General features: G+C 44.8%; 1 protein-coding gene across 2 annotated transcripts in view; it reads left to right on the forward strand.

The window, feature by feature from the left end:
- The window catches only part of LOC144502611 (protein AMBP-like), a 197,806-nt gene that overhangs the window by 157,323 nt on the left and 25,747 nt on the right, over positions 1-14,736 (forward strand). For both annotated transcript variants that reach the window (XM_078226749.1, XM_078226748.1), the window contains exon 6: positions 11,343-11,386. In XM_078226749.1, coding sequence (XP_078082875.1) covers positions 11,343-11,386 — 44 coding nt within the window. The remainder of the gene's footprint in view (positions 1-11,342; positions 11,387-14,736) is intronic.

Here is a 14,736-nt window from a genome sequence, read left to right on the forward strand (position 1 = left end):
GAACAGGAGGTAAGAGAGGAGGGGGAGTTGCACTTTTGATTTGGGAAAACAACACGGCAGTACTGAGAGGGGAATATATCCGAGGGTTCGGCCACTGAGTCTATATGGGTAGAACTGAGAAATAGGAAGGGGGAAATCACTTTGATCGGGTTGAACTGTCGGCCCCCAAGTAGTCGGCGGGAAATTGAAGAGCAAATATGTAAGGAGATTACAGATAGCTCCAAGAAAAATGGGGTGGTAATAGTAGGGGATTTTAACTTTCCCAACATTGACTGGGGCAGCCATAGTATTAGAGGGTTGGATGGAGAGAAATTTGTTGAGTGTATTCAGGAGGAATTTCTCATATAGTATGTGGATGGCTCCGCTAGAGAGCGGGCAAAACTTGACCTCCTCTTGGGAAATAAGGACGGGCAGGTGACAGAAGTGTTAGTGAGGGATCACTTTGGGACCAGTGACCGTAATTCTATTAGTTTTAAGATAGCTATGGAGAGTGATAGGTCTGGCCCAAAAGTTAAAATTCTAAATTGGGGCACGGCCAATTTTGATGGAATCAGGCAGGAACTTTCAAAAGTTAATTGGGAGAGTCTGTGGGAAGGCAAAGAGACGTCTGGGAAGTGGGAGGCTTTCAAAAGTATGTTAATCAGGGTTCAGGGTAAGCACATTCCTCTTAGAGTGAAGGGCAAGGTTGGCAGAAGTAGGGAACCCTGGATGACTCAGGATATCTTAGAAATCTTAGAAATCTCAGAAACCCTACAGCACAGAAAGAGGCCATTCGGCCCATCGAGTCTGCACCGACCGCAATCCCACCCAGGCCCTACCCCACATCCCTACATATTTACCCACTAATCCCTCTAAACTACGCATCCCAGGACACTAAGGGCAATTTTGTTTAGCATGGCCAATCAACCTAACCCACACATCTTTGGACTGTGGGAGGAAACCGGAGCACCCGGAGGAAACCCACGCAGACACGAGGAGAATGTGCAAACTCCACACAGACAGTGACCCAAGCCAGGAATCGAACCCAGGTCCCTGGAGCTGTGAAGCAGCAGTGCTAACAACTGTGCTACCGTGCCGCCCCAATATTGAGGCCCTGATCAAGAAGAAGGAGGCATATGACATGAATAGGCAGCTGGGATCAAGTGAATCCCTTGAAGAGCATAGGGGGTAAGAGTAGAGTTAAGAGAGAAATCAGGAGGGCAAAAAGGGGACATGAGATTGTTTTGGCAGATGAAGCAAAGGAGAATCCAAAGAGCTTCTACAAATACATAAAAGGCAAAAAAGTAACAAGGGAGAGAGTAGGGCCTCTTAAGGATCAACAAGGTCATCTATGTGCGGATCCACAAGAGATGGGTGAGATCCTAAATGAATATTTCTCATCAGTATTTACTGTTGAGAAAAGCATGGATGTTAGGGAACTTGGGGAAATAAATAGTGATGTCTTGAGGAGTGTGCATATTACAGAGAAGAAGGTGCTGGAAGTCTTAAAGCGCATTAAGGTAGATAAATCCCCGGGACCTGATAAAGTGTATCCCAGGACACTATGGGAGGCTAGGGAGGAAATTGCGGGTTCCCTAGGAGAGATATTTGAATAATCGATAATCATGGGTGAGGTGCCTGAAGATTGGACTGTGGCAAATGTTGTGCCTTTGTTTAAAAAGGGTTGCAGGGAAAAGCCTGGGAACTACAGACCATTGAGCTTCACATCTGTGATGGGTAAGTTGTTGGAAAGTATTTTGAGAGACAGGATCTCCAGGCATTTAGAGACGCAAGGACTGATTAGGGAAAGTCAGCATGGCTTTGTGAGTGGAAAATCATGTCTCACAAATTTGATTGAGTTTTTTGAAGGGGTAACCAAGAAGGTAGATGAGGGCAGTGCAGTTGATGTTGCCTACATGGACTTTAGCAAGGCCTTTGACAAGGTGTGCCCCAGGGATCTGTTCTGGGACCCTTGCTGTTTGTCATTTTCATAAATGACCTGGATGAGGAAGTGGGGGGATGGGTTGGTAAGTTTGCCGACAACACCGAGGTTGGTGGGGTTGTGGATAGTCTGGAGGGATGTCAGAAGTTACAGAGGGACATAGATAGGATGCAAAACTGGGCAGAGAAGTGGCAGATGGACTTCAACCCAGATAAATGCGTAGTGGTCCATTTTGGCAAGTCAAATGGGATGGAGGAGCACAATATAAAGGGAAAGACTCTTAGTACTGTAGAGGATCAGAAGGACCTTGGGGTCCGGGTCCATAGGAGTCTAAAATCGGCCCGGCAGGTGGAGGTGGTTGTTAAGAAGGCGTATGGTGTGCTGGCCTTTATCAATCGAGGGATTGAGTTTAGGAGTCCGGGGATAATGATGCAGCTATATAAGACCCTCGTCAGACCCCACTTGGAGTACTGTGCTCAGTTCTGGTCGCCTCATTACAGGAAGGATGTGGAAAAGATTGAAAGGGTGCAGAGGAGATTTACAAGGATGTTGCCTGGATTGAGTGGCATGCCTTATGAGGATAGGCTGAGGGAGCTTGGTCTTTTCTCCTTGGAGAGACGTAGGATGAGAGGAGACCTAATAGAGGTGTATAAGATGTTGAGAGGCATAGATCGGGTGGACTCTCAGAGGCTTTTTCCCAGGGTGGAAATGGCTGCTACGAGAGGACACAGGTTTAAGGTGCTGGGGGGTAGGTACAGGGGAAATGTTAGGGGGAAGTTTTTCACACAGAGGGTGGTGGGTGAGTAGAATTGGCTGCCGTCAGTGGTAGTGGAGGCAAACTCAATAGGGTCTTTTAAGAGACTCCTGGATGAGTACATGGGACTTAATAGGATGGAGGGTTATAGGTAGGCCTAAAAGGTAGGGATATGTTCGGCACAACTTGTGGCGCCGAAGGGCCTGTTTTGTGCTGTAGTTTTTCTATGTTTCTATGTACCGCATGGTTGTTGCATAAGGTTAAATCTCACGGGATCCAGGGTGAGGTAGCTAAATGGATACAAAATTGGCTTGATGATAGAAGCCAGAGGGTGGTGGTAAAGGGTTGTTTTTCAAACTGGAAGCCTGTGACCAGTGGTGTGCCTCAGGGGCCAGCGGTGTGCCTCAGGGATCAGTGGTGGGTCCACTGTTATTTGTAATTTATATTAATGATTTGAATGAGAATATAGGAGGCATGATTAGTAAGTTTGCAGATGACACCAAGATTGGTGGCACAGTGAACAGTGAAGAAAGTTATCTCCGATTGCAACAGGATCTTGATCAATTGGGCCAGTGGGCTGACGAATGGCAGATGGAGTTTAATTTAGATAAATGCGAGATGATGCATTTTGGTAGATTGAACCAGGGCAGGACTTACTCAGTTAATGGTAGGGCGTTGGGAAGAGTTACAGAACAAAGAGATCTAGGGTACATGTTCATAGCTCCTTGAAAGTGGAGTCACAGGTGGACAGACTGGTGAAGAAGGCATTCGGCATGCTTGGTTTCATTGGTCAGAACATTGAATACAGGAGTTGTTGAAGTTGTACAAGACATTGGTAAGGCCACACTTGGAATACTGTGTACAGTTATGGTCACCCTATTATAGAAAGGATATTATTAAACTAGAAAGAGTGCAGAAAAGATTTACTAGGATGCTACCAGGACTTGATGGTTTGAGTCATAGTCATAAGGAGAGGCTGGATAGACTAGGACTTTATTCTCTGGAGCGTAGAAGGCTGAGGAGTGGCCTTATAGAGGTCTATAAAATAACGAGGGGCATAGATCAGCTAGCTCGTCAATATCTTTTCCCAAAGTTGGGGGAGTCTAAAACTATGGGGCATAGGTTTAAGGTGAGAGGGGAGAGATACAAAAGTGTCCAGAAGGCATTTTGTTCCCACAGAGGGTGGTGAGTGTCTGGAACAAGCTGCCAGAGGTAGTAATAGAGGCGGGTACAATTTTGTCTTTTAAAAAGCATTTAGACAGTTACATGGGTAAGATGGGTATCGAGGGATATGGGCCAAATGTGGGCAATTAGGACTAGCTTAGGAGTTTAAAAAGGAGCCGCATGGACAAGTTGGGCCGAAGGGCCTGTTTCCATGCTGTAAACCTCTATGACTCTATAACCCATTGTCACATTACTGCAGGAAGCATTTCATGTTGCATGTTTCATTAGACCAAACTTTTTGATTTGAACTATGGATTAATCTCTGAAGGTTTGTACTGCGGCAAGAATCCCCCAAAAATTCAAATTGACAAGATTCTACATCCTAACCCTCTATGCCATTCGCAACATGATTCTGATGTCTGACTTCACTTATATGAATGGCCCTTCTGAGGATCTCATTGGATGATGTGTCGAGAGTGACTAAAGATCAATAGAGGATACTAGCGGGGGAAGTGGCCAATTAACCCATCAGATGTCTGCCATCTGAAAGAGTACCATTTCTCAGCCCTTGGAACTTCTGATGCATAAGCATGCTTCATAAGCTTTCTGCCTCTAACCATCTCCCCCCACCCCAACTCTCAGCTTAACATCTTTTCCCCCTCAATGCCCCTTTATTCCTTCAGCCAGTCCTTTTTAATCCATGCCCCCTGGTGACTCCTCTGCCATTCGAAAAATAGGTCCTTAGCTATCCATTCTGTCAAGGCCCTCTGATTATTTTGTACACTGAAGCTAAGGGTGCAATGTTCCTGGCTCGCCACACCGGTTGATAAGCATGGCAACCCGTAAGATTGCGTGCGAGGCCAAAAATCAGGATCATGCCAGACCCAAACTGGTTTTTGGCCGCACACAATCATACCGGCCCTGTTCTGCTGGCAAGATCAGCTTTGCACCCAGAAAGAGTGCAAAGCCAATTTAAATAGTGATGACATGATTTATACGTCAAGGTGAATCCCAGACAGCATCATCCAGGCTCACTTGAACTTACCTCCTGGCCGGTCACTCCCCTCATCAGCAAGAATCACAGCTGGTCTCCATCAGTGGAAACCAGATGTGATGGCCTCACCTAGGGGATCAGAGGCCATTGAAGTCCCCTCGGTGGAGACTCGGAATGGGATTGATGCCCAGTGGGAAAGCCGGTTTGGCTTTCTCACCTGATTCAACGGCCAATTGGGATTCCTGGCTGGGTCTAGTGGATTCCTCTGTTTCCTGTCTGCCAGCCAGTTTGCTCTCCATCTCAATACATTACCCCCAATTCCACACTAATTTTACACACTAATCTCTTTTGTGGGACTTTGTTGAAAGCCTTCTGAAAGTCCAAATAAACTGCATCCACTGGCTGCCGTTCATCAAGTCTATTAGTTTCATCCTCAAAGAATTCCAGTAGATTTGTCAAGCATGATTTTCCTTTTATAAGTCTATGCTGATTGTCCAATTCTGCCACTGTTTTCAAAGTACTGTGCTATAAAATCTTTGTTAATGAACTCTAGAAATTTCCCCATTATCGGCATCAGGCTGACTGGTCTATAATTCCCTGCTTTCTCTATACCTCCCTTTTTAAATATTAGCTACCCTCCAATCCACAGGAACTGTTCTATATAGTGTCTCTAGAATCCTAGAAGATGACCACCAATGCATCCATTATTTCCAAGGCCACCTCCTTAAATATTCTGAATGTAGATTATCAAATCCTGGGGATTTATCAGCCTCCAATCCCATCAATTTCTCCAACACCATTTCTCTACTAATACTGATTTTTTTTGGTCCTTCCTCTCACTAAACCCTGTGTTCCCTGACATTTCTAGTATGTTATTTGAGTCCTCCTTTGTGAAAACAGAACCAAAGTATGTGTTTATCTATCCTTTTCTTACTTCCCTTTCTGTCTTTTGTTCTTGTCCTTGATTTCCCCTCCTATGTCTCCTTCCATGCGTTCCCATCCCCTTGTGATCTTAGTTTAAACCCTCCCCAACCACATGAACAAATACTGCGCTTAGGACATCAGTCCCAGTCCTGCCCAGCAGTCCAGTTTGTACTGGTCCCACCTCTCCCAGAACTAGTCCCAATGTCCCAGGAATCTGAAACCCTCCACCTCACACCATCTCTTCAGTCATGTATTCATGTATTCATTTAGTTAGCCAGCCATTTCTTTGTTCCCCAATATAAATTCCCATTTCTGACATTTGTCATCATCGATCTTCAGGGATCTTTTTCTCTTCATATACCTATAGAAACTTTTACAGTCAATTTTTGCGTTTCCTCCATGATTACTCATACTCTATTTTCCTCTTATTAATTAATCCCCTTATCCTCCTTTACTGAATTCAAAACTTCTCCCAATCTGTTACTTTATTTGGCCAATTTTTATGTCTCTTTCTTGGATCAAAACTATCTCGAAATCTCCTTGTAAGCCATGGTTTGGCCAACTTTGAATGAACAATTTTTGCAGTTCAGCCGTGCGCTATCTTAATGGCAAATTAGTAACAATACCGTAGAGGAAGAATTCCTGAAGGGTATACAGGATGGTTTTCTAGACCAATATGTTGAGGAACCAAATTGACAACAGGCCATCCTCGACTGGATAGTGTGTAATGTGTAACTTGTGTTTCATACTATCGTAGTTTCCTTTATTAAGATTCAGGACCCTAGCCTTAGAATCAATTCTGTCACTCTCCACCTTGGCCCTTGATTTCTCTACCTATCATTTTCTTACTTCCCTTTCTGTCTTTTGTTCTTGTCCTTGATTTCCCCTCCTATGTCTCCTTCCATGCGTTCCCATCCCCTTGTGATCTTAGTTTAAACCCTCCCCAACCACATGAACAAATACTGCGCTTAGGACATCAGTCCCAGTCCTGCCCAGTGTCAGCAGTCCAGTTTGTACTGGTCCCACCTCTCCCAGAACTAGTCCCAATGTTCCAGGAATCTGAAACCCTCCACCTCACACCATCTCTTCAGTCATGTATTCATCTGATATATCCTGTTATTTCTATTCTGACCAGCACTTGGCACTAGTAGTAATTTTGAGATCACTACCCCTTTGAGGTCCTACTTTTCAACTTACTTCTAACTCCCTATATTCTGATTTTAGGACCTCATCCCTTTTTTTTACTTCTGTTTGCACTAATGTATACCACAACCACTTGCTGTTCATCCTCCCCCTCCAGAATATCTGTAATCTCTCCGAGACATCCTTGACCCTTGCAAGAGGGAGGCAATATATCATCTTGGAGTCTCGTTTGCAGCCACAGAAACACCTATCCATTCCCCTTGCAATTGAGTTCCCTATAACTATTGTATTCCCATACTTATTACTCCTGCCCTGCGCAACAGAGTCAACCATGGTGCAATGAATTTGGCTGCTGTTGCTTCCCCTTGAGAGGCCATTCCCCCCAATAGTATCCTCGGTCAACAAGTCCCTTCCTGCTTGTGGAGTCTGAGCCTGCGGTGTGACTACCTCTCTGTACATCCTATCCACGATACTCTCCACCTCACAGCTGCTCTGCAGTGTCCCCAGCCATCACTCCAGATCTGAAACCTGGGCTTCCTTAGACCATAAGACCATAAGACATAGGAGCGGAAGTAAGGCCATTCGGCCCATCGAGTCCACTCCACCATTCAATCATGGTTGATTTCAACTCCATTTACCCGCTCTCTCCCCATAGCCCTTAATTCCTCGAGAAATCAAGAATTTATCAATTTCTGTCTTGAAGACGCTCAACGTCTCGGCCTCCACAGCCCTCTGTGGCAATGAATTCCACAGACCCACCACTCTCTGGCTGAAGAAATTTCTCCTCATCTCTGTTCTAAAGTGACTCCCTTTTATTCTAAGGCTGTGCCCCCGCGTCCTAGTCTCCCCTGTTAATGGAAACAACTTCCCTACGTCCATCCTATCTAAGCCTTGAGCTGCAGCTGGAGATATTTTTTCCAGACATTAGTCCTGGCACTGGAAATGTTCCCAGCTTCTCACATGGAGCACGAGGAGCACACCTCGGTTTTGCGTTATCCTGCCATTACTTACCCTTTTGGAAGCTGCTTAATACAACTAATTTCAATTATTCCAGAGAGCACCATCTCTGGCCCTCATTATTATAGCCTATCACCCTTACAAACTATAAACCACAAAAAAGACTTAGAAATCGTAAGCAATAAAAGTAGTAGATACCTAACTGCTCTTTTCCACTACTTACCCAGCTCTCTCCCTCGTAGCCTCTGCTCACAAAATGTAAAAAAATAAAGATTTACCAGTTCAATTCCCACTGTACTCCAAATCCCCAGATAACCACACTCACTCTGGCTGTGTTTCACTCAGGATGTGCTCTCTCCCACTGTTTGTGGACAAAGGATAAAATGTTCATCTTGTACGATGTACTGGTGAATGCAGTTCTGGTCAACACACTATAGGAAGGGTGCAATTACACTGGAAAGAGTGCAGGAAAGATTCACCAGGATGTTGCTTAGATTGGAGGGTTTCAGCCTTGTAGAGAGGCTGGTTAGGCTGGTGTTGTTTTCCCTGGAGCAGAGAAGGCTGATTAGAGCCATAGAGTGATAGAACGGAAACAGGTCCTTCACCCAACTTGCCCATGCCGACCAGATTTCCTAAACTGAACTGGTCCTATTTGACTGCATTTGGCCCATATCCCTCTAAATCTTTCTCATCCATGTATCTGTCCAAATGGCTTTTAAATGTTGTAATTGTACCCGTCTCTACCACCTCCTCTGGCAGCTCATTCCATATACTCAGCACCCTCTGTGAGAAAAAGTTGCTCCTCGGGTCCCTTTTAAATTTTTCCCCCTCACCTTAAACCTATGCCCTCTAGTTTTGGACTCCCCTATCCTGGGGAAAAGGCCTTGGCTATTGAGGAATATAAAACTATTAGGGACATAGATAGGGCAGATAGGAAGAAACTTTTCCCCTTAGTAGAGGGGTCAATAACCAGGGGCGTAGATTTAAGGTAAGGTGGCAGAAGATTTAGAAGGGAATTGTGAGAAAACGACTTCACCCAGAGGGTGTGGGAATTTGGAACTCGCTGCCTGAGAGGGTGGGAGAGGCGGGAACCGTCACAACATTTGGGAAGCATTTAGATGAACACCTGAAATGCCATAGCATACAAGGCTATGGACCAAGTGCTGGAAAATGGGATTAGAATAGATAGGTGCTTGATGGCTGGTGTAGACATAACATAACATACATACATAGAAACCCTACAGTGCAGAAGGAGGCCATTCGGCCCATCGAGTCTGCACCGACCACAATCCCACCCAGGCCCTCCCCCCACATATTTTACCCACTAATCCCTCTAACCTACGCATCCCAGGACTCTAAGGGACAATTTTTAACCTGGCCAATCAACCTAACCCGCACATCTTTGGACATGTTGGGCCAAAGGGCCTCCTTCTATGCTTTAAAACTCTGTGCCTCTATGACTATCCTGACCCTTTGTCAAAGTTCATATCCATTCTGTCACTGTCCTTTTTATTCCATGGACTTACATACATTAAATGGCAGAACCCTTAAGAGTATTGATAGGCAAAGGGATCTGGGTGTACAGGTACACAGGTCACTGAAAGTGGCAATGCAGGTGGAGAAGGTAGTCAAGAAGGCATACGGCATGCTTGCCTTCATCGGCCGGGGTACTGAGTTTAAAAATTGGCAAGTCATGTTGCAGCTTTATAGAACCTTAGGCCGCACTTGGAATATTGTGTTCAATTCTGGTCGCCACACTACCAGAAGGATGTGGAGGCTTTGGAGAGGGTACAGAAAAGATTTACCAGAATGTTGCCTGGTATGGAGGGCATTAGCTATGAGAGGTTGGAGAAACTTGGTTTGTTCTCACTGGAGCGACGGAGGTTGAGGAGAGACCTGATAGAAGTCTACAAGATTATGAGAGGTATAGACAGAGTGGATAGTCAGAAGCTTTTTCCCAGGGTGGAAGAGTCAATTACTAGGGGGCATAGGTTTAAGGTGCGAGGGGCAAGGTTTAAAAGAGATGTACGAGGCAGATTTTTTACACGGAGAGTAGTGGGTGCCTGAAACTCGTTGCCGGGGGAGGTACTGGAAGCGGATACGGAAGTGACTTTTAAGGGTCGTCTTGACAAGTACATGAATGAGATGGAAATAGAGGGATATGGTCCCCAGAAGGGTCGGGCGTTTTAGTTAAGTTGGGCAGCATGGTCGGTGCAGGCTTGGAGGGCCAAAGGGCCTGTTCCTGTGCTGTAATTTTCTTTGTTCTTTGACTTCAAAGCAGTTTGACAAAGGGTCATCTGGACTTGAAACATTAGCGGTACGATGGCACAGCGGTTAGCACTGCTGCCTCACAGCGCCGGTTTCAATTCCGGCCTCAGGTGACAGTGTGGAGTTTGCACGTTCTCCCCGTGTCTCCGTGAGTTTCCTCTGGGTGTTCCGGTTCCCTCCCACAGTCCAAAGATGTGTAGGTTTGGTTCGTTGGCCATGCTAAATTGACCCTTAGTGTCAGGGGGATTAGTAGGGTGAATATGTGGGGTTACGGGAATAGGACCTGGGTGGGATTGTGGTTGGTGCAGACTTGATGGGCCGAATGGCCTCCTTCTGCACTGTAGGATTCTATAAATTTCTACATCCAGAGATCAGCGTGGCAGTGCCTGATTGGACTCTATAGATCAGGGTGATCAAGCCCTGATCGATTGATTGGTGATAATCAAGAGACCGCCCAAAAGGGCGCAAAACCAATGAGGGATAAAAGGTGCTGCACAATGGAAGGATCTCTCTTTCTCTCTCTCACTCATCAAAAAACAACAACGGTGACCACCACCAGCAACTACCACAACAACGAGAGCCACCACACCAATGACAGAAGGAAGACCAGAGCCAGAGTATCAGACCAGACCGAAGGACCAGACTATAGAGACCAACATGTGGATAAAGACCAATATCTGCCTGGGTACTTGCCAGTCATGCAAAAATTAGGTCAAGGTCTGGTATTGAACTTGAACTTTAGTATTCTGTAAATAACTTAGTATTGATTGTGTGGTGATTAATATCAATTGTGTGTGTGAATAAATATTACTGTATAAACAAGAAGTCGATTCACAATTCTTCGTCCACCGTATAAGGGTTAAAAACAGACCGTGCGGCAGGCACAACAGGAATGAAGAATGCACCAGCAAAATTCCAAAGACTAACCTATAAGGTCATTTTTAGACGGGCTAATTGTGCAGTGTACATAGACAATCTGGTGGTTTTCAATCAGACGTGGAAGGAGCATTTGAAAGAATTGTTTGGTCAACTTTGGTGGTGAACTTGGCTAAGAGTGAATTTGCAAAAGCCCAAGTCACATCCCTAGGCCATACAATTGGACATGGACTGATGGCCCCATGGCATGTGAAAATCAGGTTATTAGGGAGTTCCCAAATGCTGCTGATATTGGATTGTGTTTTGTAGTCATGCTCCTAACAGTTTGTCTATTCTAACAGGCGCGTGTGTTCCATGGGACCCCATCCCAGACTCACCTGTTGAGGTGAGTCAATCCTCAATTCACTTTCTGAATATTAGGTCATGATGATGGAGGGTGTTATGAGTTGACTATACCAGAGTTCAGTGCACGGTAGATATACTGTGTGGAGTGTCCAAGTAATGAGTCATGGGAGTTGTACTGATCGAGTAGGCTGGTCCTGTGATTGGTACTGGGGAGATGTAAAAAAGAGGTTTGATCAGGATACTGTGGTTGATGCTGTGTATTTGGACTTTCAAAAGGAATTTGACGAAGTACCACACAGCAGCAATCAATTTAACCTCAGCTTTTAGAAACAACAATATAGGAAAAATTTAACAGTCCCTTACCAGAGCATGGATTAATTAAGGAAAACCAGCATGGATTTGTTTAACTAACTTGATGAAGATTTTTGATGAGGTAACAGAGGATGGATGAGGATAATGTGATGGGAGTGGTACATAGGGACTTCCAAAAAGTCTGATGAAGTTTCACATAATACACTTTCCAGCAAAGCTGAAGCCCATGGCATAAAAGGGACAGTGACAGTATGGATATGAAGATGGCTAAAGAATAGGAAACAGAGAGTAGTGAAGAGTTGTTGTTTGGACTGGATACTAATACATGTGACAATAATAAATCATGCAGTGGCGATTCCAAGGGTCGGTACAAGGGCCATTACTTTCATGATGTATATTAATGATGTAGACTTGGGTCTACAGAGAAAACGTTCAAAATTTGCAGAGAACAAAAAACTTTGAAGTTTTGTGAACATTGAGGAAGACAGTGATGGACTTCAAGAAGTTATAGACAGGCTGGTGGAACAGGCAGACAAGTGACGGTGAAGTGCAAAATGATAGATTTTGGTTGGAAGAATGAGGAGAGGTATTAGAACACAAGGACACAATTTCAAATGTGGTGCAAGATTAGAGGGAGCTGGAATAAGAAGCCCATGGTCAGTGAGGGAAACTTCAGCCTGAATGAGACAGAGATTGAGTGAGTATGTTTGGAAATTTGGCTAAAAGTGGGAATTCAATTGGTAAATCTTTTTCAAGTTCAATTTTAAAGCAACAACCTTGAACTAACAACCTCTAATAAGTAAAATATCCTAGTTAACTGTCAATCAGCTGAACGTTCTTGCCTGAATAGATTCTGATTACTGTAACAGGAAGCTAAGCAATTGAGTGACTCAGCTGGGGAGAACGTGCAAATTCCACACAAACATTCACCCAAGGCGGAATTGAACCTGGATCCCTGGCACTGTGATAAAGCAGTGCTAACCACTGTGCCACATACCGCCACCCGCATTCTCCAACCCATGTGCGGGAGCCATGTCGCCTTAACCAAATTCTGCCCATAGTGTCCAATTCTTTGACTTGATTTGATTTATTATTGTCACATGTATTAGTATCCAATGAAAAGCATTGTTTCTTGTGTGCTATACAGATAAGGCATACCGTTCATAGAGAAGGAAACAAGAGAGTGCAGAATGTAGCGTGACAGTCATAGCTAGGGTGTAGAGAAAGATCAATTTAATGCAAGGTAGATCCATTCAAAAGTTTGATGGCAGCAGGGAAGAAGTTCTTGAGTCGGTTGGTACGTGACCTCAGACTTTTGTATCTTTTTCTCGATGGAAGAAAGTGGAAGAGAGTATGTCCAGAGTGCGTGGAGTCCTTAATTATGTTTGCTGCTTTGCCGAGGCAGCGGGAAGTATAGGCAATTCTGGCTGGACACCATGCAACATATTTTACGAAGGATATGAAGGCGATGGTGAGAGTGCAGAAATAATTTAGGGATGAGTTACCGAGACAGATTGAAGAAACTATTGTTGTTCTCCACCAAGTAGGGAAGCTTGTGAGGAGATATGTTCAAATTCATGATGAGTCCAGTCAGAGTAGAGAGAAACTGGTCCCCCTCAGGGAAGGATCGAGAATCAGAGGATATCGATTTAAGGTGATGGACAAAAGAAGCATTGGCAACATGAAGAGAATCTTTTAAAGTAGTGAGTGGTTAGAATCTAGAATGTGCTGCCTTGATGCGGCGGAGGCAGATTCAATCATGGCTTTCAAAAGGGAGTTGGATGCGCACCTGAAAAAGACTGGGACAAGCTGAATTATTCTTGCAGTGAGCTCGCACAGCCTTGATGGGTTGAATGACCAGCAGTAACCATTCTATGATCCTGTGATTCATTATAATAGGCTTGTTACAAAAACACCATTTGGGTTAAAGGAATGGTAGTATTATGGATACATTATTGCCACATTATCCTTCAGTTCTCCACCCAAAGGTAGTTTCAACCCACAGTGCCATGATGTCCACCATGGGCAGGGTAGGGAGGCAGGTCCTGAAACCACCCCAGGCAGAATGCTGTTTGAACTCCATACAGTTAGCACCAATCTGGTCCTCACTGTCCAAGTATTTTGAGTTGCTTTGGCAATATGAACTTTTACAGGAATGCTATAATCTGGATGGTGATGGTAGAGGTTCCAATACTCCTTCCATGGCTGACCAGGAATAGCTCCCACAGTTACAACCTGCCATTAGTCAGTGTTGGAAGGGGTAAAAGGTTGATACTTAATCTATTTGGTCGCCTTATGAACACATTTTCTTCGGTTCTCAAGTCCTAGAGTGGGACTTGAGATCAGAGCTTCTGTCTCAGAGTCTGAACACCCAATGATCTCCTCTAAAATATTGATCAAGGGTCAAAGTGTGATAGCGTGGCCCCTTTAAGGGACAATCGTTCATGTGTCACATGACTCTCCCAGGGTCTATTAGAACACAGCGCATGAACCTCAGTCGATCAGGTGTCAGGGCGTGGGTCCAGGCAGGTGGAACCTGCAATGTGAACCTAGGAGTAGGTGGGACTAGACCTGTATCTGTACTGAGCTTGTCGGTATATACTTATAACTATCGTTCAATAAATCACTGTTCGGATTTAAGGCTTCCTCATTGTATTACCTCAAGCTACAATACAAAGAGTGGTGATGAACGGCTGTGTTTTTAGACTGGAACGAAGGACAGTGTGGTGTTCCGTTGGGGTTAATATTGGAACCTCTGCTCTTCCTGATGATTTATCACTGATCTTGGGTTTTCAGGGCATCATTTCCCTGTTTGCAATGGGGTGAAACTTGTAAATGAATTGAGGAGGACAGTAACAGAGTTCGGGAGGACACAGGCAGACTGGAGAAATGGGCTGGCACGCTGGATGAAGTTTAGAACATAGAGGTTTACATAGAGTCATAGAGGTTTACAGCATGGAAACAGGCCCTTCAGCCCAACTTGTCCATGTCGCCCTTTTTTTTTAAACCCCGGGGCGGCACGGTAGCACAGTGGTTAGCACTGCTGCTTCACAGCTCCAGGGACCTGGGATCTGGGTT

This window comes from Mustelus asterias, chromosome 13 (assembly GCF_964213995.1).
Source record: "Mustelus asterias chromosome 13, sMusAst1.hap1.1, whole genome shotgun sequence".
In the NCBI taxonomy this organism is placed as follows: Eukaryota; Metazoa; Chordata; class Chondrichthyes; order Carcharhiniformes; family Triakidae; genus Mustelus; species Mustelus asterias.